The sequence below is a fragment of the Aulonocara stuartgranti genome, assembly GCF_965226115.1.
Source record: "Aulonocara stuartgranti genome assembly, chromosome: 7".
Classification (NCBI taxonomy): Eukaryota; Metazoa; Chordata; class Actinopteri; order Cichliformes; family Cichlidae; genus Aulonocara; species Aulonocara stuartgranti.
In genome coordinates, this window is record NC_138945.1 from 8,709,368 (window position 1) to 8,733,783 (window position 24,416).

The 24,416-nt window shown below is 42.5% G+C and overlaps 2 protein-coding genes and 1 long non-coding RNA gene across 4 annotated transcripts in view; all 3 read left to right on the forward strand.

Moving 5' to 3' along the window:
- LOC309711596 overlaps positions 1-24,416 on the forward strand; it is a 224,505-nt gene that overhangs the window by 196,175 nt on the left and 3,914 nt on the right. The gene's annotated exons all lie outside the window — the stretch shown is intronic.
- Positions 3,271-4,673, forward strand: LOC309712071 (uncharacterized protein). The gene is made up of 2 exons (XM_082542651.1): positions 3,271-4,437; positions 4,601-4,673. Exons 1-2 carry the CDS (start codon positions 3,310-3,312, stop codon positions 4,649-4,651), a joined length of 1,179 nt encoding a protein of 392 aa, XP_082398777.1. The 5' UTR covers positions 3,271-3,309; the 3' UTR covers positions 4,652-4,673.
- LOC309712097 (uncharacterized protein) lies at positions 4,719-8,191 on the forward strand. Its single transcript, XM_082542695.1, has 2 exons — positions 4,719-6,037; positions 6,494-8,191. Exons 1-2 carry the CDS (start codon positions 4,873-4,875, stop codon positions 7,006-7,008), a joined length of 1,680 nt encoding a protein of 559 aa, XP_082398821.1. The 5' UTR covers positions 4,719-4,872; the 3' UTR covers positions 7,009-8,191.

A 24,416-nucleotide genomic window follows, 5' to 3' on the forward strand; every position in this document is an offset into this window, starting at 1 on the left:
CTTTGGAGCAATTGTCTGTGAAAAATTTAAGGCTGTGTGAATGCATTTGAGCTGTGTTATTGTTTTGTGCCCCAAAGTTAACATGCAGTGTGTATGAGTTTATAACATTTATGTTACAGAGTGAAAAGTAGTTATTAAAAGTGAATATTGAAAGAGGCTTGGTTAAGTCTTGACACACTGCGTTGGCTGTATGTCTTACCAAGCAGATTACAAGGAGACAGTGACCCTGGGAGGAGCGAAAGTATTTCTGAAAGCTAACAGGCAGACATTGCGGAGTGATCCAGAAGGAGGAGCCGTAAAACGTCACAAAAAAGGGAGGTAAGCTTGTGTTTTAGGATAATGGCTGACGGCCCGAACACGACACCTACTGGGCACAGAGGCTATAAGCCTCTAAAGGAGCAGCAGCAACAGTTAAAAAAAGCTATTCGCTTAGCTTCCCCTGGATCAACAAAGTTAGCTGAGAAGGAAGGCAAAGCAATGGAAGCTGAGCTAAACAAGCTTATTGCTTCCCAACAGAGAGGGCTGGATGACAAAATAGCCCTAAGTCTTGTGCTCAAAATAGAAGGAGAGAGATGTGAGCAGCAATTGGAACAACTGCAAGCCGAGGCAGAGAAACGTTCAATTAACTGGAAGATTAAACAACAAATCAAGAAACTACAGCAAACTCATGCAAAGTGTTGCAAGTGGATGTTCTTGTGGAATGGAGCATCTTCCTGGATGGAGGAGGATGACACACCTGAAACAGAAGATATGGAAAGCATAATGGAGGCTTTGAAACAACTGAAAGACCAAAATAAGAAGCTGGAAAACCAAATGAAGAACTGGATTCCAAAACCAGGAGATGCTAATAAGTATCACACAGCAGAGATTCTTCCTTGGGCCACATTAACATCTAATGCCGTAGGACGACAATATGTCATGCCTGTAATGACCCTCAGAGGAGGACAAGTTCAAGGCCCCGATGGACAGACGGCAGTGGTTGTGGGAGGAGTGGCTGATGTTGAATACACCAGAGCACCAAGGGTGTTTCATAATGAAGGGCCTATGACAGTTAAATGTCAGTCCCTGAATGGGGAAGGGAAAGAGATAACATCAGCCGCAGAGGAAGGCTTGCCTTTGCCTTCTAGTTCACATGAGAGAGGAGACAGGCCAAAAGCCGAAGCATCAAGAGAGAGCCTGCCAGACCAGACTGGAGAAGCGGATTGGACCCCAACAAACGAGGAAATGATTTCACCGGTGGAAAGGATGGCACAACCGGCTTTCATCGGACTGCCAACACCAGCAAGAGAAGAGCAGGCCCAAACCAGGTCAAAACACTCCAAAGCAATGGCCAAGTCAGACACATGGACAGGAGAAGTATTCGGACGAATGCTTGAAGCCCCGCAAGGGCTACTGGAAGTATTAAATACACTGAAGACCGTAAAGGACAAAATGACCAAAAGCATGGCAGAAGAGGAGAGCGACAAAGATTCATCTACCACAGAGGAGGAAGAAGATGATGAAGATAACGACAGAGGAGGAGTCGCGTCAGAACCAAGTATAGCCAGGAATCTTAGGTCAAGACAGGTGAAAAAAGAGCAGGGACAGAGGAGGCCTATTTTTAAGAGTTCAAAAGGCAAGGGAAAATTGGGACAGTGTAAAACTGTGACCAAAGCAGAAAAAGCTGCGGGTACTCATTATAATTTGCCTTTAGTGGCTGGTGCAAAAAATGAACCAGTGTACCGCGCATACAAAGTAAGAGATTTGGAGGCATTGGTTAAACAGCTTCCACCTATAACTGGGGGAGGAGCAAGGTGGTTGCGTGAATTAGGCAGACTAACAGAAGGAGAGGAGCTTGCGATTGGCGATTTTCGCGCCATTTCTGCGCGGTGTATGCTCGGTGGTGGGCTAGCAGATGTAGAGGCTATAGCTCGCACAACTCGCCATGCAAATGATTTGCCTTACCATGAAGTGCAATGTGCTTTGTCTGACGCAGTCCGTGAAAAGTACCCAACCCCTAATACAGGAGCCATACCTAAAATAATTTGGGACCCCCAAAACACACCTAGAGAGTTTTTAGAAAAAGCCAGAGATCAGTGGTTGTTAGAAACAGGTACCCATCCGGGTAGAGAAGGTGAGCATCGGGCATGGTTTCGCTCAGCGGTGCTGGCAGGGCTGCCAAACCAGGTCACAGAAGATCTACAGAAAAACCCAGATTTTGCCGTAGCAGATTCGGTGCAGTGGGAAAGACACGTCTCACATCGTTTGCAGTTGGAGCAGGACAGGGCGAACAAGCAGAAAAAAGAGTTGGAGGAGGCACAAGCGTCTCTACTCAAACTACAGTTGGTGGAGGCCAGAAACAAAGCCAGCGAAAATAAAAAAGAGGAAAAAGAAAAAACAGAAAAAATTATGATAGTTGCGACCCAGCCTGGTCCTGGGCCTGGATGGCCAGATAGTGGCCCGGGTCCATGCACTAATGACGGATGGCCCGCCAATGCACCAAGGCAGAACCAACCCACAGGGAATTGGGGAACCGGTGGATCGTACAGAGGGCGTGGTGGCTCAGCGGGGGGAGTACAAAGAGCTCGTGACACGGGGAATCTCAGCAGTGTGCCTTGGAATGTCTGTTGGAGGTGTGGAGCAGAGGGTCATTGGAACAGAAATTGCCCAGAACGTCGTCAGAACAATCAAAGAAGAGGCTACCAATCCCAGGCACGTGGAGCTCCGAGAGCAAGAGATGGCTCTAGGGGAGCATATCAGGCCCCAAACCCGAGTGCAGCACCAGCCACGCAGTATCCAGTGGCTGACTGGAGGGAGGACCAGTACTGAAGGGACCCGGAGGGACCAAACAGTATGGTGCTGGCAGATCCCATGCTGTTAATGACTATAGAAGGGACAGAATTGCCCTTCTTGGTAGACACTGGAGCAACATATTCAACCTTGAGAGTAGCACCAGACAGTGCAACGTTGTCCTGCCACACAGTGAACGTGGTGGGTTTTTCCGGGATCCCGACAACTCTGCCAGTGACTGACCCAGCTTTGACAAAGCTGGGCAAGCAGACTTTGAAACACAACTATGTGGTGTCATCGCAAGCGCCAGTGAATCTTATGGGCAGGGACCTGCTCGTGAAGTTGGGCGCCACAATCACATGTTCAGCAGATGGATTATCTGTGACTCTGCCAGGGGGCCAGCATTTTCCGTGCCTGGGAACAAGTTCAAAGACTCAATATCTGCTTCAAGACTGTGAAAGAGCAAAAGTCAATATCTACAGGGGGAGATTAGTGAAAGAGGATGTTCTGAGGCAATTTCAGCTGTGGAGACCCTGGATAATGAGCTTGGCAGTTTACTCCCCTCCGCGCGACCCTTACCACGTTACCCTGTTTTATGATAAAGAGAATGACGACACCTATCGTGAATTATTTCAATCTGATCTTGAAGGTCAGACGTGGAATGTGCAAACACATGACATCTACATCGGACCAGAAGGTGTAGCCGCGGCTGTGAAATTAACTGATGAACAACTGCCTTGGTACAATGTGGAAGAAAATTCAACCCCTCACATTACATTGGCGGTCCACCAAGGTCATGGTGCAGGTGATCTAGGTCCAATGGTCAGGCGAGCACTGGACGACACAGGGTGGCAAAGAACCCAAATTCCTAACTTATCTTATGCTCCAAATTGTAAAACCTATCGCATAACTTGTGCCTGTGAGGATACAGTGATCTTGGAACATAAAGAAATTTCAAAAACACATGGTGAGGAGTGTGTAGATCATCCTCACGCAGTTGCTGGACTGTCGAATCTGCCTGACAGTCTATGGTCAAAAGGGCCCACGGATGTTGGCCTAGCTAAGTGTCCTCCTGTCTTGTTCCAGCTCAAGTCACACATACCAATTAATAGACCACAGTATAAACACAAACCTGAAGCAGAGGCAGGAATTACAGAAACAATAGAAGGCCTGCTAAGGGCCGGGGTGTTAGAGCCCTCTCACTCACTGTGGAACACACCAATTCTACCAGTGGAGAAACATGGAACAGGAAAATACCGTATGGCACATGATTTGAGAGCCATTAATGAAATATTGCTCTCTACTACTGCACCGGTACCAAATCCGTACACAGCTTTATCAGCTATCACATGTGACCAAAAGTGGTTCACGTGCATTGACCTGGCAAATGCATTCTTTTGTCTTCCTCTGCATGAGTCACTCAGAGACATTTTTTCATTCACATACAGAGGCCAACAACTCAGATACACACGTTTGCCACAAGGCTTTGCACTTTCTCCAGGCATTTTCAATCAGGTGCTTAAAGAAGCCCTGTCGTCATGTAATTTGCCTAATGATTGTACATTAATACAATATGTTGATGATCTTCTCATTGCAGCCCCGTCAGCAGCGGATTGTACAGCGGCATCGTTCGTTGTGTTGAATAGGTTGGCGGAATGTGGCTTTAAAGTAAGTAAAGACAAGCTGCAGTTAGTTCGCCCTGAAGTGACCTTTTTGGGCCGGGTAATCGCACACAAATCAGTGGGTTTGATGAACACACACAGAGACCAAATTTTGACACACCCAAAACCGCGAACTGTGAGAGAAATGCTTTCTTTTCTTGGTTTAACAGGTTACAGCAGGCAGTTCATTCCGGATTATGCAGGCAAAACTGCCCCTTTAAGGGGCCTAATGAAGCAAGTTGGTGTTCGAAACTTTAAGGCTGAGTTACCTTGGACGCCTGAAGCTGAAGCCGCATTTATTAGGGTAAAACAGGATTTGTCAAGGGCCTCAGATTTAGCCACACCCAATTATGATGAGCCATTCTATTTAGATGTTTCTGAAACAAACTCAATTGTAAATGGAGTGTTGTTTCAGAAAAAAGGGGGGGGTAGAGAAGTGCTCATGTATGTTAGTGTAAAACTACATCCAACAGAAGCAAAGCATCCTACATGCACACAACATGCAGCAGGGGTTGCTAGAATTATCCAAAAAACAGCACATGTAGTGAGAGAACACCCACTAAAAATACTCACTACACATAGCATAGTGGCATACGTAAATTCACAAGCATTTTGTATGTCACCACGGGCACAACAGAGACTGAGCAAAGTCTTAGAGGCCCCAAATTTGACATTCACACATGAAGGAATTAACATGGCAGATTTAATGGGTGTAGGGGAACCACATGACTGCGCCAAAAGAGCACAGATCGAGGAAAAGATTAGAGAGGACCTGAAGGCCGAACCCATACCGGGAGCTGAGGATTGGTTCACCGATGGATGTTGCCACCGAGACGAAGGAGGACTGAAAGCAGGGTATGCGGTGGTCTGCAGAGTAGAAGGAGATTATCAGGTCAGAGAGTCAGGAAGGATTGAGGGAAAGCAGTCGGCCCAGAGAGCTGAAGTGATAGCCTTAGCTCGAGCTTTGAGACTAGCCAAGAACAGGAGAGTGAACATCTACACCGATTCGGCATATGCGTTTGGAGCAGCGCATGTGGAGCTGCCTCAGTGGAAAAGAGCAGGATTCAGAACAGCAACCAATGCACCTATCTCCCACAAACATGAAATGGAGGAACTGGAAAAGGCCTTGGCTGACCCAGAGGAGGTGAGCATTATAAAATGCAAAGCTCACTCCCAAGGAACCAGTATGGTGGAAAAAGGAAACCAGAGAGCAGACGAAGCCGCAAAGGAGGCCGCAGGCTACAAAGGACAGAGACAAATGATACAGGTAACATCAGAAGAAGAGATACCTGTTGACCTGATTGAGGAAGTTAAACGGGCCCAGGAGGAGGCATCCCCAGAGGAAAAGGGGGTGTGGAAAAACAAAGGAGCCTGGCAGGATGGACATTTGTGGAGGGGGCCAGACGGGCGCCCCGTGCTGACAGCCAAAATGGCAGAACAGAAGGTGGATGAAGCCCACGGACTTGCCCACGTGGGGAGAGCCCAGATGGAAAGAAATTTGTGTCATTGGTGGCATCCTGAGCTGCGAGGAATGATAAGGGAGAAGGCCAGGATGTGCTTAATCTGTGGGGCACACAATCCTAAGCCAGCAGTAAAACCGGAAGTGGGTAAGTTTCGGCCCCCTGAGAGGCCGGGAGAGGAGATTGTTATTGATTTCACTGATATGATTGATTCCGGGCCGGGCGGTGTAAGATATTTGCTAGTGTGTGTTGACGCTTTGACCGGCTGGCCAGAGGCCTGGGCTACAAAAAAGGAGGATGCTAAGACTGTCATTAAGTGTTTAATCAATTATTACATTCCCCGTCATGGGTTCCCGAAAAGAATTAGATCAGATAATGGAACCCATTTTAAAAATCAAGATTTGGAAAAAGTAGAAAAAATGTTGGGCGTCCAGCATAAATTTGGAACGGTCTATCATCCTCAGTCTCAGGGGAAAGTAGAAAGAATGAACCTAAATTTGAAAAACAAATTGGCAAAAATCTGCGCGCAAACAGGGCTAAATTGGGTCGCAGCCCTGCCGGTTGCGTTGATGACCATAAGATGTTCTGTTAATCAATCCACAGGTTTTACACCATACGAGCTGCAAACCGGGAGACAGTTTCCGGCACCTTGGACGGTGGGCTCGGGTGAACGGGACAAAAAGGGGAACCGGTCCCACGCAGACTACTGGAACGAGCTAAAGGCGCTAGTGTCCAGTTTCACGAAACAGGCGGCTTGTAAGGGGCCCACAGGAGAAGGAGAGGTCCCGGACGCGAAAACAGTGTGGCTGAGAGTCATCAAACGAAAGTGGAAGGAGCCCCGCTGGACTGGTCCATATGAGGTATCGGCTCGGACGGCGACAGCGGTCCAACTGAAGGGGAAAGGCGACACCTGGTATCACTGGACGCAGTGCGCAGCTGCGCACGAGGGCTTGGTGAGGAAGGATCAATCTCAACTCGACGCAGGTGAAATTGAGCGGCACAATAATCCCTCACACCTGTGCAACGGACCGACCGGTAGTCTACCCGGAAGGTCAAAGAAAGAGGAGCAGACAAGGAGGAGATCGCCGCGCCAACGAAAAGGAGCGGTACCACACTGAACACCTAAAACAAGAGAGAGGCTCTGATAAAGGGCTTTGAACTTTTTACTACACCATAACATTCACATACCACCATGCCATCACAACAATTAGACACTGGTGATGAAAAAAGAGTCTCAAAAGCCATCACAATGTTTAAAATTATTATGAGTTTGATGTTAACTATGTTGCTAATCATGGCTATTTGTTTTTTGATTTGTTTGTTGCAGACCGACCCGGGAAACCAGTCTGAGCACGGAGGCCATGCCAGTCCGGCGTTGTTTCATACACCAAGTACATCACGCGTGGTCCATAGTGATTTAAGGTTGCGGGCAAGAGTGAAGCGCGAGGTCTCTGGTAAAAAGGATGAGTGTCTCAGCACATATGGTGGTTTAGAATTAGATTATGTTATTGGCTCCACAACTTCCTTTACGTTTGATCTGTGTGATGTTGTTAATTGCAGGGACGTCGGCAGTGCTTGGAGGGGATACAATGGGTGGGTCTGTTGGGATTATTCAGTGAGTACGCACTGTGAGAGGGGAAATCGTCCTTATGACAGCTGGTGCCGTAATTGGGACCAGGTAAGGGGTTACACTGGGCAAAATTGGGAACCGTTAGAATCAGGATCAGAAAACGGGCTTAAACTACAGAGGGATTTTAGCCCCTCTGGAAACGCGTTAACTTTATCATTGGGGAATTGGCATCGCAAACAATCTATGTATTTAATTTTGGGGGTGGAAATAGCGGGGGTTGATCCAAAAGGGTTAATTAAAGTTAATTTCCTAGAAAAAACTAATCGTTCTGCTTTCTTTCCAGTGACTCCAAATAAGAATGTAGATAGGATTAATTATGTTCATTACAATGTACTGAGACTCTCTAACCTGACCAGAGACGGATTGGAGGGGCTAGCGGAGCAGGTGGGTCCGACCTCGTTAATGGGAGTGCAGAATAGAATGGCCCTTGACATGTTGTTAGCGGAAAAGGGGGGCGTGTGTGCTATGTAAAGAGCCTTTCTGAAACTATGCATGATCACTCCGGTGTTGGTAATCCGTTAGAAGGCTGGCTGACCTCAGTGTTCGGACGGTGGAAGGGGGTCATCGCTTCGGTCATGTTTTCTTTGTCTATTGTGGTGGGTATTATGGTTATTTGTTGTTGTCTCATCCCTTGTGCCAGACGAATGTTCAAAAGTATGTCTGTGAGGGCAGTGGACCCTGGGGTCATTACTCCAATGTCCATGATGCCAATGATGCATGTGGAGCTGAATGTGTAGGCCAAGGAGGGACACAACTGTTTGTGACCTCTGGATTCTCCAGAGGTCAACAGAGGGAATTGTAGAATAAGGAGGGGATGTTTTTCTCATTATCATTTAATATTTTAATATGCCATTATTAGTTCCTTAGAAGTATATAACCAGCTTTGCATTAACCATAAATTGAAGTTTTTGATCTTACATTATTCTTTGCATTACAGTGATGGTGATAACTTTAATTTGATCTTTCTTACAGGTACCAGAATAATAACATGATTTTCCATTGCAGATGTAACCATGATCATTCCATACACATTGCAGTTTGTTGCTCATTCTAGAGTTGTGCTCAAGGTAATTAAAGGTTAAAAGCTACAGCCAGCGCGAGTCTGGCTGATCTATGGAGGGCAAAGGCTTTGAGCTTGGAAGGCCGCACGCGCTTACACAGCACTTATAAGATGTCATTCTTGGTGATTTTGTGCTTAGTCATGTTTTAATATGTTTTAAGTAGAAGTAGTTGATCCAGCAATATTCATTTAATATTATATACTTGATTTGGAGCAATACACACTGATGGTCTTAATAAATGAAAGAGTCCTTGTAGTTGCCATGTTGTGTCTCAGCAGGGTACAGACGGTTCCAGGAGAAGGGGGGGGCAGTTAGCGTCTGCCCTCGGGAAGGAGACAATGTTATTCTTTGTGTTAAATAAAATTGTCAACATTGATTGTATTACACCTGTCACTACGCATGAGGGGGCGTTCTAATACCCTGATTTCATAAAACTATGGAAATGTGTTTTTTGAGATGAGATCTGAGGCTGTCTGCATACAGTGTCCATCTCCCACGTGTGTGATCATTAAATCATCGTTTGACTCAACCCGACCGGACCAGTGTTGTTATTGTGGGTTTTTCCTCTGGTGTCCATCTCCAATATTTTTGAACCATAACAATAGTTATCTATTACAGAAGAACATATACAAGTCTGAGGACAGGGAGACACTGTAAAAAAGTTATGAGCTGTCTTGCTGCAGAGAAAGTGGAGTCTGTCATCCTTGAAAAGCTCCCAAGATAGGCAGCTGGCAGGTTGAATGATGCTCTGCCTCTGTGGTCAAGTACAGACATAGGCCTTAAGCAACCATGAGCCACTGATAAGTGTGACAGATTAGGAAACATGCATACAGTTCATTAGTTAGACTCCTATGAACCACTAATAGGAGAAAATGAGCACGCAATAAAGTGGACTTGTTAGGGAGAGATTGCCATCAGAGTTAAAACACTCCAACTCAATTTTGATGACAGAAACAGCTAAAAAATGAGCGTTTTGTTGACACTGATGACAAAATCCTGATCAGATACAGACAGACACATGCATACAACACACACTACTGCTCAAAAGTTTGTGGTCAGATTCAAACTGTCGTCTTTTTAATTAATAATTTACATTTACTTTTAACATAATATTACATGAAAATGATCAGAAATGTTTTCACAGATGTGTGTTTAATGAATCATTTATGTTAAATCACCCATGATGCATTAGGAAATGTCTACACACATATACATGGGCCCATTTTTAGTAACCATCACTGCTGTGTGGACAGATCACATGGTTATAAACCAGGTGAAAACTGACTTCAAACCTTTGAGCTGTAGTGTAGATTGCAATGATAGTGTATAGTTATCTATTACAGAAGAATATATAGAAGTCTGAGGACAGGGAGACACTGTAAAAAAGTTATGAGCTGTCTTGCTGCAGAGAAAGTGGAGTCTGTCATCCTTGAAAAGCTCCCAAGATAGGCAGCTGGCAGGTTGAATGATGCTCTGCCTCTGTGGTCAAGTACAGACATAGGCCTTAAGCAACCATGAGCCACTGATAAGTGTGAGAAATTAGTGCACTTAATGCAGCGGTCCCCAACCCCCGGGCCTCGGAAAGGTGCCGGTCCGCGAGAGTTGAGGCTCAGTTGTGAAATGTATGGTTTTCAGGGTTTTTATCGGTATTCAGAGTTATTTTGTTATCGTTTTTATCGTTAACTCGGTGTCCCTGGGTCTTTTCAAGTGTGTTATGAATAAATCTTCTTTTTTTCGGTACCGGTACTAGTTTTATTTTGTTGTATTTATCCGCGACACCTTAAAGGCCGGTCCATGAAAATATTGTCGGGCATAAACCGGTCCGTGGCGCAAAAAAGGTTGAGGACCACTGACTTAATGCATGTTTCCTAATTATATACGTATGGGCCACTAAAAGGAGAAAATGAGCACGCAATAAAGTGGACTTGTTAGGGAGAGATTGCCATCAGAGTTAAAACACTCCAACTCAATTTTGATGATAGAACCAGCTAAAAAATGAGCGTCTTGTTGACACTGATGACAAAATCCTGATCAGATACAGACAGACAGATGCATACAACACACACTACTGCTCAAAAGTTTGTGGTCAGAATCAAACATTCTTGTTTTAATTTTAAAATTATATTTGCTATAACATAAAATTAGGCAAAGTTTATCAGAAATGTTTTCACAGATGTGTGTTTAATGAATCATTTATGTTAAATCACCCATGATGCATTAGGAAATGTCTACACACTTATACATGGGCCCATTTTTAGTAGCCATCACTGCTGTGTGGACAGATCACATGGTTATAAACCAGGTGAAAACTGACTTCAAACGTTTGAGCTGTAGTGTAGATTGCAATGATAGTGTATAGTTATCTATTACAGAAGAACATATAGAAGTATGAGGACAGGGAGACACTGTAAAAAAGTTATGAGCTGTCTTGCTGCAGAGAAAATGGAGTCTGTCATCCTTGAAAAGCTCCCAAGATAGGCAGCTGGCAGGTTGAATGATGCTCTGCCTCTGTGGTCAAGTACAGACATAGGCCTTAAGCAACCATGAGCCACTGATAAGTGTGACAGATTAGGAAACATGCATACAGTTCATTAGTTAGATTCCTATGAACCACTAATAGGAGAAAATGAGCACGCAATAAAGTGGACTTGTTAGGGAGAGATTGCCATCAGAGTTAAAACACTCCAACTCAATTTTGATGATAGAAACAGCTAAAAAATGAGCGTCTTGTTGAAACTGATGACAAAATCCTGATCAGATACAGACAGACACATGCATACAACACACACTACTGCTCAAAAGTTTGTGGTCAGTTTCAAACAGTTGTCTTTTAATTAATAATTTACATTTACTTTTAACATAATATTACATGAAAATGATCATAAATGTTTTCACAGATGTTTGTTTAATTAATCATTGAAGTTAAATCACCCATGATGCATTAGGAAATGTCAACACACTTATACGTGCGCCAAATTTTAGAAACAATCACTCCTGTGTGGACAGATCACATGGTTATAAACCAGGTGAAAATTGACTTCAAACGTTTGAGCTGTAGTGTGGATTGCAATGATAGTGTATAGTTATCTATTACAGAAGAATATATAGAAGTATGAGGACAGGGAGACACTGTAAAAAAGTTATGAGCTGTCTTGCTGCAGAGAAAGTGGAGTCTGTCATCCTTGAAAAGCTCCCAAGATAGGCAGCTGGCAGGTTGAATGATGCTCTGCCTCTGTGGTCAAGTACAGACATAGGCCTTAAGCAACCATGAGCCACTGATAAGTGTGAGAAATTAGTGCACTTAATGCAGCGGTCCCCAACCCCCGGGCCTCGGAAAGGTGCCGGTCCGCGAGAGTTGAGGCTCAGGTGTGAAATGTATGGTTTTCAAGGTTTTTATCGGTATTCAGCGTTATTTTGTTATCGTTTTTATCGTTAACTCGGTGTCCCTGGGTCTTTTCAAGTGTGTCATAAATAAATCTTCTTTTTTTCCGGTACCGGTACTAGTTTTATTTTGTTGTATTTATCCGCGACACCTTAAAGGCCCGTCCGTGAAAATATTGTTGGGCATAAACCGGTCCGTGGCGCAAAAAAGGTTGAGGACCACTGACTTAATGCATGTTTCCTAATTATATACGTATGGGCCACTAATAGGAGAAAATGAGCACGCAATAAAGTGGACTTGTTAGGGAGAGATTGCCATCAGATTTAAAACACTCCAACTCAATTTTGATGATAGAAACAGCTAAAAAATGAGCGTTTTGTTGACACTGATGACAAAATCCTGATCAGATACAGACAGACACATGCATACAACACACACTACTGCTCAAAAGTTTGTGGTCAGATTCAAACTGTCGTCTTTTTAATTATTAATTTACATTTACTTTTAACATAATATTACATGAAAATGATCAGAAATGTTTTCACAGATGTGTGTTTAATGAATCATTTATGTTAAATCACCCATGATGCATTAGGAAATGTCTACACACATATACATGGGCCCATTTTTAGTAACCATCACTGCTGTGTGGACAGATCACATGGTTATAAACCAGGTGAAAACTGACTTCAAACCTTTGAGCTGTAGTGTAGATTGCAATGATAGTGTATAGTTATCTATTACAGAAGAATATATAGAAGTCTGAGGACAGGGAGACACTGTAAAAAAGTTATGAGCTGTCTTGCTGCAGAGAAAGTGGAGTCTGTCATCCTTGAAAAGCTCCCAAGATAGGCAGCTGGCAGGTTGAATGATGCTCTGCCTCTGTGGTCAAGTACAGACATAGGCCTTAAGCAACCATGAGCCACTGATAAGTGTGAGAAATTAGTGCACTTAATGCAGCGGTCCCCAACCCCCGGGCCTCGGAAAGGTGCCGGTCCGCGAGAGTTGAGGCTCAGTTGTGAAATGTATGGTTTTCAGGGTTTTTATCGGTATTCAGAGTTATTTTGTTATCGTTTTTATCGTTAACTCGGTGTCCCTGGGTCTTTTCAAGTGTGTCATAAATAAATCTTCTTTTTTTCCGGTACCGGTACTAGTTTTATTTTGTTGTATTTATCCGCGACACCTTAAAGGCCGGTCCATGAAAATATTGTCGGGCATAAACCGGTCCGTGGCGCAAAAAAGGTTGAGGACCACTGACTTAATGCATGTTTCCTAATTATATACGTATGGGCCACTAAAAGGAGAAAATGAGCACGCAATAAAGTGGACTTGTTAGGGAGAGATTGCCATCAGAGTTAAAACACTCCAACTCAATTTTGATGATAGAACCAGCTAAAAAATTAGCGTTTTGTTGAAACTGATGACAAAATCCTGATCAGATACAGACAGACACATGCATACAACACACACTACTGCTCAAAAGTTTGTGGTCAGTTTCAAACATTCTTGTTTTAATTTTAAAATTATATTTGCTATAACATAAAATTAGGCAAAGTTTATCAGAAATGTTTTCACAGATGTGTGTTTAATGAATCATTTATGTTAAATCACCCATGATGCATTAGGAAATGTCTACACACTTATACATGGGCCCATTTTTAGTAGCCATCACTGCTGTGTGGACAGATCACATGGTTATAAACCAGGTGAAAATTGACTTCAAACGTTTGAGCTGTAGTGTAGATTGCAATGATAGTGTATAGTTATCTATTACAGAAGAACATATACAAGTCTGAGGACAGGGAGACACTGTAAAAAAGTTATGAGCTGTCTTGCTGCAGAGAAAGTGGAGTCTGTCATCCTTGAAAAGCTCCCAAGATAGGCAGCTGGCAGGTTGAATGATGCTCTGCCTCTGTGGTCAAGTACAGACATAGGCCTTAAGCAACCATGAGCCACTGATAAGTGTGAGAAATTAGTGCACTTAATGCAGCGGTCCCCAACCCCCGGGCCTCGGAAAGGTGCCGGTCCGCGAGAGTTGAGGCTCAGTTGTGAAATGTATGGTTTTCAGGGTTTTTATCGGTTTTCAGAGTTATTTTGTTATCGTTTTTATCGTTAACTCGGTGTCCCTGGGTCTTTTCAAGTGTGTCATAAATAAATCTTCTTTTTTTCCGGTACCGGTACTAGTTTTATTTTGTTGTATTTATCCGCGACACCTTAAAGGCCGGTCCATGAAAATATTGTCGGGCATAAACCGGTCCGTGGCGCAAAAAAGGTTGAGGACCACTGACTTAATGCATGTTTCCTAATTATATACGTATGGGCCACTAAAAGGAGAAAATGAGCACGCAATAAAGTGGACTTGTTAGGGAGAGATTGCCATCAGAGTTAAAACACTCCAACTCAATTTTGATGATAGAAACAGCTAAAAAATGAGCGTCTTGTTGAAACTGATGACAAAATCCTGATCAGATACAGACAGACACATGCATACAACACACACTACTGCTCAAAAGTTTGTGGTCAGTTTCAAACAGTTGTCTTTTAATTAATAATTTACATTTACTTTTAACATAATATTACATGAAAATGATCATAAATGTTTTCACAGATGTTTGTTTAATTAATCATTGAAGTTAAATCACCCATGATGCATTAGGAAATGTCAACACACTTATACGTGCGCCAAATTTTAGAAACAATCACTCCTGTGTGGACCGATCACATGGTTATAAACCAGGTGAAAATTGACTTCAAACGTTTGAGCTGTAGTGTGGATTGCAATGATAGTGTATAGTTATCTATTACAGAAGAATATATAGAAGTCTGAGGACAGGGAGACACTGTAAAAAAGTTATGAGCTGTCTTGCTGCAGAGAAAGTGGAGTCTGTCATCCTTGAAAAGCTCCCAAGATAGGCAGCTGGCAGGTTGAATGATGCTCTGCCTCTGTGGTCAAGTACAGACATAGGCCTTAAGCAACCATGAGCCACTGATAAGTGTGAGAAATTAGTGCACTTAATGCAGCGGTCCCCAACCCCCGGGCCTCGGAAAGGTGCCGGTCCGTGAGTCGTTTGGTGCCGGGCCGCGAGAGTTGAGGCTCAGGTGTGAAATGTATGGTTTTCAGGGTTTTTATCGGTATTCAGCGTTATTTTGTTATCGTTTTTATCGTTAACTCGGTGTCCCTGGGTCTTTTCAAGTGTGTCATAAATAAATCTTCTTTTTTTCCGGTACCGGTACTAGTTTTATTTTGTTGTATTTATCCGCGACACCTTAAAGGCCCGTCCGTGAAAATATTGTTGGGCATAAACCGGTCCGTGGCGCAAAAAAGGTTGAGGACTACTGACTTAATGCATGTTTCCTAATTATATACGTATGAGCCACTAATAGGAGAAAATGAGCACGCAATAAAGTGGACTTGTTAGGGAGAGATTGCCATCAGAGTTAAAACACTCCAACTCAATTTTGATGATAGAAACAGCTAAAAAATGAGCGTTTCGTTGACACTGATGACAAAATCCTGATCAGATACAGACAGACACATGCATACAACACACACTACTGCTCAAAAGTTTGTGGTCAGATTCAAACATTCTTGTCTTAATTTTAAAATTATATTTGCTATAACATAAAATTAGGCAAAGTTTATCAGAAATGTTTTCACAGATGTGTGTTTAATGAATCATTTATGTTAAATCACCCATGATGCATTAGGAAATGTCTACACACAAATACATGGGCCCATTTTTAGTAACCATCACTGCTGTGTGGACAGATCACATGGTTATAAACCAGGTGAAAACTGACTTCAAACCTTTGAGCTGTAGTGTAGATTGCAATGATAGTGTATAGTTATCTATTACAGAAGAACATATAGAAGTCTGAGGACAGGGAGACACTGTAAAAAAGTTATGAGCTGTCTTGCTGCAGAGAAAGTGGAGTCTGTCATCCTTGAAAAGCTCCCAAGATAGGCAGCTGGCAGGTTGAATGATGCTCTGCCTCTGTGGTCAAGTACAGACATAGGCCTTAAGCAACCATGAGCCACTGATAAGTGTGAGAAATTAGTGCACTTAATGCAGCGGTCCCCAACCCCCGGGCCTCGGAAAGGTGCCGGTCCGCGAGAGTTGAGGCTCAGTTGTGAAATGTATGGTTTTCAGGGTTTTTATCGGTATTCAGAGTTATTTTGTTATCGTTTTTATCGTTAACTCGGTGTCCCTGGGTCTTTTCAAGTGTGTCATAAATAAATCTTCTTTTTTTCCGGTACCGGTACTAGTTTTATTTTGTTGTATTTATCCGCGACACCTTAAAGGCCGGTCCATGAAAATATTGTCGGGCATAAACCGGTCCGTGGCGCAAAAAAGGTTGAGGACCACTGACTTAATGCATGTTTCCTAATTATATACGTATGGGCCACTAAAAGGAGAAAATGAGCACGCAATAAAGTGGACTTGTTAGGGAGAGATTGCCATCAGAGTTAAAACACTCCAACTCAATTTTGATGATAGAAACAGCTAAAAAATGAGCGTCTTGTTGAAACTGATGACAAAATCCTGATCAGATACAGACAGACACATGCATACAACACACACTACTGCTCAAAAGTTTGTGGTCAGAATCAAACATTCTTGTTTTAATTTTAAAATTATATTTCCTATAACATAAAATTAGGCAAAGTTTATCAGAAATGTTTTCACAGATGTGTGTTTAATGAATCATTTATGTTAAATCACCCATGATGCATTAGGAAATGTCAACACACTTATACGTGCGCCAAATTTTAGAAACAATCACTCCTGTGTGGACAGATCACATGGTTATAAACCAGGTGAAAACTGACTTCAAACGTTTGAGCTGTAGTGTAGATTGCAATGATAGTGTATAGTTATCTATTACAGAAGAATATATAGAAGTATGAGGACAGGGAGACACTGTAAAAAAGTTATGAGCTGTCTTGCTGCAGAGAAAGTGGAGTCTGTCATCCTTGAAAAGCTCCCAAGATAGGCAGCTGGCAGGTTGAATGATGCTCTGCCTCTGTGGTCAAGTACAGACATAGGCCTTAAGCAACCATGAGCCACTGATAAGTGTGACAGATTAGGAAACATGCATACAGTTCATTAGTTAGACTCCTATGAACCACTAATAGGAGAAAATGAGCACGCAATAAAGTGGACTTGTTAGGGAGAGATTGCCATCAGTGTAAAAACACTCCAACTCAAATTTTGATGACAGAAACAGCTAAAAAAATGAGCGTTTTGTTGACACTGATGACAAAATCCTGATCAGATACAGACAGACACATGCATACAACACACACTACTGCTCAAAAGTTTGTGGTCAGATTCAAACTGTCGTCTTTTTAATTAATAATTTACATTTACTTTTAACATAATATTACATGAAAATGATCAGAAATGTTTTCACAGATGTGTGTTTAATGAATCATTTATGTTAAATCACCCATGATGCATTAGGAAATGTCAACACACTTATACGTGCGCCAAATTTTAGAAACAATCACTCCTGTGTGGACAGATCACATGGTTATAAACCAGGTGAAAACTGACTTCAAACGTTTGAGCTGTAGTGTAGATTGCAATGATAGTGTATAGTTATCTATTACAGAAGAACATATAGAAGTATGAGGACATGGAGACACTGTAAAAAAGTTATGAGCTGTCTTGCTGCAGAGAAAGTGGAGTCTGTCATCCTTGAAAAGCTCCCAAGATAGGCAGCTGGCAGGTTGAATGATGCTCTGCCTCTGTGGTCAAGTACAGACATAGGCCTTAAGCAACCATGAGACACTGATAAGTGTGAGAAATTAGTGCACTTAATGCAGCGGTCCCCAACCCCCGGGCCTCGGACCGGTGCCGGTCCATGAGTCGTTTGGTACCGGGCCGCGAGAGTTGAGGCTCAGGTGTGAAATGTATGGTTTTCAGGGTTTTTATCGGTATTCAGCATTATTTTGTTATCGTTTTTATCGTTAACTCGGTGTCCCTGGGTCTTTTCAAGTATGTCATAAATAAATCTTCTTTTTTTCCGGTACCGGTACTAGTTTTATTTTGTTGTATTTATCCGCGACACCTTAAAGGCCGGTCCGTGAAAATATTGTCGGGCATAAACTGGTCCGTGGCGCAAAAAAGGTTGAGGACCACTGACTTAATGCATGTTTCCTAATTATATACGTATGAGCAACTAATAGGAGAAAATGAGCACGCAATAAAGTGGACTTGTTAGGGAGAGATTGCCACCAGAGTTAAAACACTCCAACTCAATTTTGATGATAGAACGAGCTAAAAAATTAGCGTTTTGTTGACACTGATGACAAAATTCTGATCAGATACAGACAGACACATGCATACAACACACACTACTGCTCAAAAGTTTGTGGTCAGATTCAAACATTCTTGTTTTAATTTTAAAATTATATTTGCTATAACATAAAATTAGGCAAAGTTTATCAGAAATGTTTTCACAGATGTGTGTTTAATGAATCATTTATGTTAAATCACCCATGATGCATTAGGAAATGTCTACACACTTATACATGGGCCCATTTTTAGTAGCCATCACTGCTGTGTGGACAGATCACATGGTTATAAACCAGGTGAAAATTGACTTCAAACGTTTGAGCTGTAGTGTAGATTGCAATGATAGTGTATAGTTATCTATTACAGAAGAATATATAGAAGTCTGAGGACAGGGAGACACTGTAAAAAAGTTATGAGCTGTCTTGCTGCAGAGAAAGTGGAGTCTGTCATCCTTGAAAAGCTCCCAAGATAGGCAGCTGGCAGGTTGAATGATGCTCTGCCTCTGTGGTCAAGTACAGACATATGCCTTAAGCAACCATGAGCCACTGATAAGTGTGACAGATTAGGAAACATGCATACAGTTCATTAGTTAGACTCCTATGAACCACTAATAGGAGAAAATGAGCACGCAATAAAGTGGACTTGTTAGGGAGAGATTGCCATCAGAGTTAAAACACTCCAACTCAATTTTGATGATAGAAACAGCTAAAAAATGAGCGTCTTGTTGAAACTGATGACAAAATCCTGATCAGATACAGACAGACACATGCATACAACACACACTACTGCTCAAAAGTTTGTGGTCAGTTTCAAACAGTTGTCTTTTAATTAATAATTTACATTTACTTTTAACATAATATTACATGAAAATGATCATAAATGTTTTCACAGATGTTTGTTTAATTAATCATTGAAGTTAAATTACCCATGATGCATTAGGAAATGTCAACACACTTATACGTGCGCCAAATTTTAGAAACAATCACTCCTGTGTGGACCGATCACATGGTTATAAACCAGGTGAAAATTGACTTCAAACGTTTGAGCTGTAGTGTGGATTGCAATGATAGTGTATAGTTATCTATTACAGAAGAATATATAGAAGTCTGAGGACAGGGAGACACTGTAAAAAAGTTATGAGCTGTCTTGCTGCAGAGAAAGTGGAGTCTGTCATCCTTGAAAAGCTCCCAAGATAGGCAGCTGGCAGGTTGAATGATGCTCTGCCTCTGTGGTCAAGTACAGACATAGGCCTTAAGCAACCATGAGCCACTGATAAGTGTGAGAAATTAGTGCACTTAATGCAGCGGTCCCCAACCCCCGGGCCTCGGAAAGGTGCCGGTCCGTGAGTCGTTTGGTGCCGGGCCGCGAGAGTTGAGGCTCAGGTGTGAAATGTATGGTTTTCAGGGTTTTTATCGGTATTCAGCGTTATTTTGTTATCGTTTTTATCGTTAACTCGGTGTCCCTGGGTCTTTTCAAGTGTGTCATAAATAAATCTTCTTTTTTTCCGGTACCGGTACTAGTTTTATTTTGTTGTATTTATCCGCGACACCTTAAAGGCCCGTCCGTGAAAATATTGTTGGGCATAAACCGGTCCGTGGCGCAAAAAAGGTTGAGGACTACTGACTTAATGCATGTTTCCTAATTATATACGTATGAGCAACTAATAGGAGAAAATGAGCACGCAATAAAGTGGACTTGTTAGGGAGAGATTGCCATCAGAGTTAAAACACTCCAACTCAATTTTGATGATAGAAACAGCTAAAAAATGAGCGTTTCGTTGACACTGATGACAAAATCCTGATCAGATACAGACAGACACATGCATACAACACACACTACTACTCAAAAGTTTGTGGTCAGTTTCAAACAGTTGTCTTTTAATTAATAATTTACATTTACTTTTAACATAATATTACATGAAAATGATCATAAATGTTTTCACAGATGTTTGTTTAATTAATCATTGAAGTTAAATCACCCATGATGCATTAGGAAATGTCTACACACTTATACGTGCGCCAAATTTTAGAAACAATCACTCCTGTGTGGACCGATCACATGGTTATAAACCAGGTGAAAATTGACTTCAAACGTTTGAGCTGTAGTGTAGATTGCAATGATAGTGTATAGTTATCTATTACAGAAGAATATATAGAAGTATGAGGACAGGGAGACACCGTAAAAAAGTTATGAGCTGTCTTGCTGCAGAGAAAGTGGAGTCTGTCATCCTTGAAAAGCTCCCAAGATAGGCAGCTGGCAGGTTGAATGATGCTCTGCCTCTGTGGTCAAGTACAGACATAGGCCTTAAGCAACCATGAGCCACTGATAAGCGTGACACTACTGCTCAAAGGTTTGTGGTCAGATTGAAACAGTCTTCTTTTAATTAATAATTTACATTTACTTTAACATAATATTACATGAAATTTATCAGAAATGTTTTCACAGATGTGTGTTTAATGAATCATTTATGTTAAATCACCCATGATGCATTAGGAAATATCTACACACTTATACATGGGCCCATTTGTAGTAACGATCACTGCTCTATGGACTGATCATATGGTTATATACCTGCAACACATCTGACAAGTGCAAACAGAAAATGGAGTGATCCATCACAAACTTCAACAATTTGCTCTTTTTAATCCACACAATGATTTTGGTTTGTGCTGATATCTTTGGAAAAAGATTTCTTCACTGACAAGTTGGGATCTAACATCACAAACTGACATCTGGTGATACGATGTACCAAATAAAAATGGGCCTCAGTAGATGTCATGGTTCCCTTGCTCTCTTTTGCTGGCCTGCTTCTTTCTCTCTCCTCTTTCGGTGTATGCCTGTGTTGTTGTCCGTGTGCTTGTCTTTTTTAGGGGATGCTCCTCCACCTTCCCGTCCCTCAGTCACTTGTGAACAATCAGCTGATTACTCGCCTGTTCCTCGCGAGGTCTTCATGCTGGCTTCTAAACAACCAGATCATTGCAGTACCAAGGTAACGTATTATGCCACAGTCATGTCACATTTTCCATCAGTTCTTGCCTTTGAATTGAATAGAATAGAATAGAATAGAATAGAATAGAATAGAATAGAACAGAATTCAACTTTATTGTCATTGCACATGCACAGGTACAGGGCAACGAAATGCAGTTTGCATCCATCCAGAAGTGCTTTAGTGATATAGATATATTACAATATATATTAGCAATAATATAGATATGTGAGTATATTACAGAAATGGGTCTATTATGGTATGTTATAATGTACACGGTATGAAGTAGGTTGTGAATATTCTATAACTATAAGTATGTACAGGCTGTAGTGAGTACAAGCTATGTACAGGATATGAACAGGATATAAATATGAAAAACTATACAGAATATGAAATAAATAACTTTACAGAATCTGGGATATACAGCTATACAGAAATGGGAACTATGCAAGTTGTAAACAGTTGTAGGATTAAAAATTATAGAAATGTACAGAATGATTATTTACACAGAGCTATACAGTAGTGCAGTTAAGATAAGTGAGGGTGTAGATAGTTTCTACAGAGGCTGTATAAAGTGCTAGTGGTTGTGAGTGGTGGTTCAGTCCATGTTATTATTGTGTTTGAGGGTACAGTTGTCCATTGTGGGTGTGTGTATGTTCAGTCCATGAGTTTAACGTGGGTCAGATGTCAGGAGGCAGAGTTCAGGAGTCTGACAGCTGTGGGGAAGAAGCTGTTCCGGTACCTGGTGGTCTTAGTCCGGAGGCTCCTGTGGCACCTCCCAGAGGGCAGGAGGGTGAAGAGTCCATGTGATGGGTGACTGGGGTCTTTGATGATTTTCCCAGCCCTTTTCAGACACCGCTTCCTGTAGATGTCTTTTATGGCAGGAAGTGGTGCTCCGGCGATGCGCTGGGCAGTTTTCACGACCCTCTGCAACGCCTTCCGGTCCGAGGCAGAGCAGTTCCCGTACCAGACTGTTATACAGTTGGTCAGGATGCTCTCGATGGTGCAGCGATAGAAGTTCACCAGGATGTCTGAGGACAGGTGGTTCTTCCTCAGAGTCCTCAAGAAGAAGAGGCGCTGGTGAGCCTTCTTGACCAGCTTGGAGCAGTTGGTCGTCCAGGTGAGATCCTCGGAGATGTGGACTCCCAGGAACTTGAAGCTGCTCACACGCTCCACAGCCGTCCCCTTAATGTGGATGGGTGGATGTGGGTCAGCATTCCTCCTGTAGTCCACGATGAGCTCCTTGGTCTTCTCGGTGTTAAGCAGCAGGTTGTTTGTGTCGCACCACTCAGCCAGACGATCCACCTCCTCCCTGTAGGCGGCCTCATCGTTGTCACTGATGAGGCCAATCACCGTGGTGTCATCTGCAAACTTAATGATGGTGTTGGAACCATCAGCAGGTCTGCAGTCGTGGGTGAAGAGGGAGTAGAGGAAAGGGCTCATCACACAGCCTTGTGGTACACCGGTATTCATTGTGATGGTAGATGAGCAGCGGTTATCCAGCCGGACATGTTGGGGGCGGTTGGTCAGGAAGTCCAGTAACCATTTGCAGATGAGGGAACTGATACCCAGGTCTGTCAGTTTCCTGATGAGTTGTGAGGGGTGGATTGTATTGAATGCTGAACTGAAGTCTATAAACAGCATTCTGGCGTAGGTGTTGTTGTTGTCCAGGTGTGAGAGGACAGAGTGCATTGCGATGGAGACTGCATCCTCTGTGCTCCTGTTCCGGCGGTATGCGAATTGGTGGGGGTCCAGGGTGGGGGGGAGACAGGATTTGAAGTGTGCTAGGACCAGTCGCTCTAAGCACTTAGTGATGATGGGGGTGAGTGCTACTGGGCGGTAATCATTGAGGCAAGATGGGTTGCTCACTCTTTGTTTCTGTGCAGACGTTTCAGTGTTACGGATCTCCATGACCTTCTGTGACAGTGTCTGAGTGTGCCTCCAGACAACCTTCCCTACCTCTGCCCCGTCTCCTGGAGCCCACAGTGTTTATCCTGTATTGATAACTATCTGCAAATATACCTGTAAGACTTTACCACAGTGTCTCATCATCATTCTGTTGTTTTCATAACAGTACACTGTAGAAATAATGGACTGTGTAATAGGTATTGAGGTCATAGTGAATGTAGTTTATTAGTGTGTGTCGTAGTATGATTTTGTTGTTTATAGGATTTAAGATTAGAAAATAGAAAATAGTCCTGGGATGGGAACAAAGAACTGGGGTGCAGGGAAGTGGGGCAATTAACCCCAAACACAGGACAGTAGCAAGATTTACTGAGGGTGAGGGGCAGACAATTGCCAATGTACATTACCTTAAAAGGAGATGGGGGTCAGGGTGTCAGCACCCCAGGCCACTTTACCAGTGTTTTTCCATTGTGGGGGATTTACTGTAGAAATTGGAGACCAGAGACTATAACTGTAGCTGTTGTGTGAAACTCTTCAGATCAGCCTTTAGAGTAGGACTGCACAGGATGCAGTGTGCTGATCTCCAGATGCATCTGTAAGGAAAATGGGTAATAAAAGGATTGTGTGAAATTTGGAAACATCTCTGCGTGATCTCTACCGAGACAAAAAGAATTGGAGAGTCTCAACAACACTAAGTAGATATTCCACTAAATCTCATTTGTGATTTATGATAAATGTTACCGTTAATTATTTATATTTCTTTACGCTTCTGATTAATTTAGTAAAACTTCTAAACGATTTTTACTGTTGTCAGAAAATAAGACATTTCTAATTCTCTACAGACTTTTGAGCTGTAGTATAGATTGCAATAATAGTGTATGGTTATTGTTTATAGCAGATGAAATAGCAGTATCAGGACAGATACGAGAGAAACGCTCTCGTATTTTAACATTAAACTCATAACTTTCCTTTTTGATGGTTTGCGTTTGGCCTCTCAGGGCCACCACAGTACAGCCCCCCCCCCCATTTTTTTATTTATTTAACCCAACAACATAGTTGGTTAAATTATACAAAAAAAAAAAATCATATGTGCCCATAAAAGAGGTCAAAATAACAGAACTCTACTCAAAGTTAACAACAACCAATACTGATACCTCAAACAAACTGACCTCACTAAAGAAGACAACGGGGGAAACTTAAATAGTGGCTGATCAGCCCACAAAAATCACAAAAAGGGGTAAAACACACAAAAACCTAACT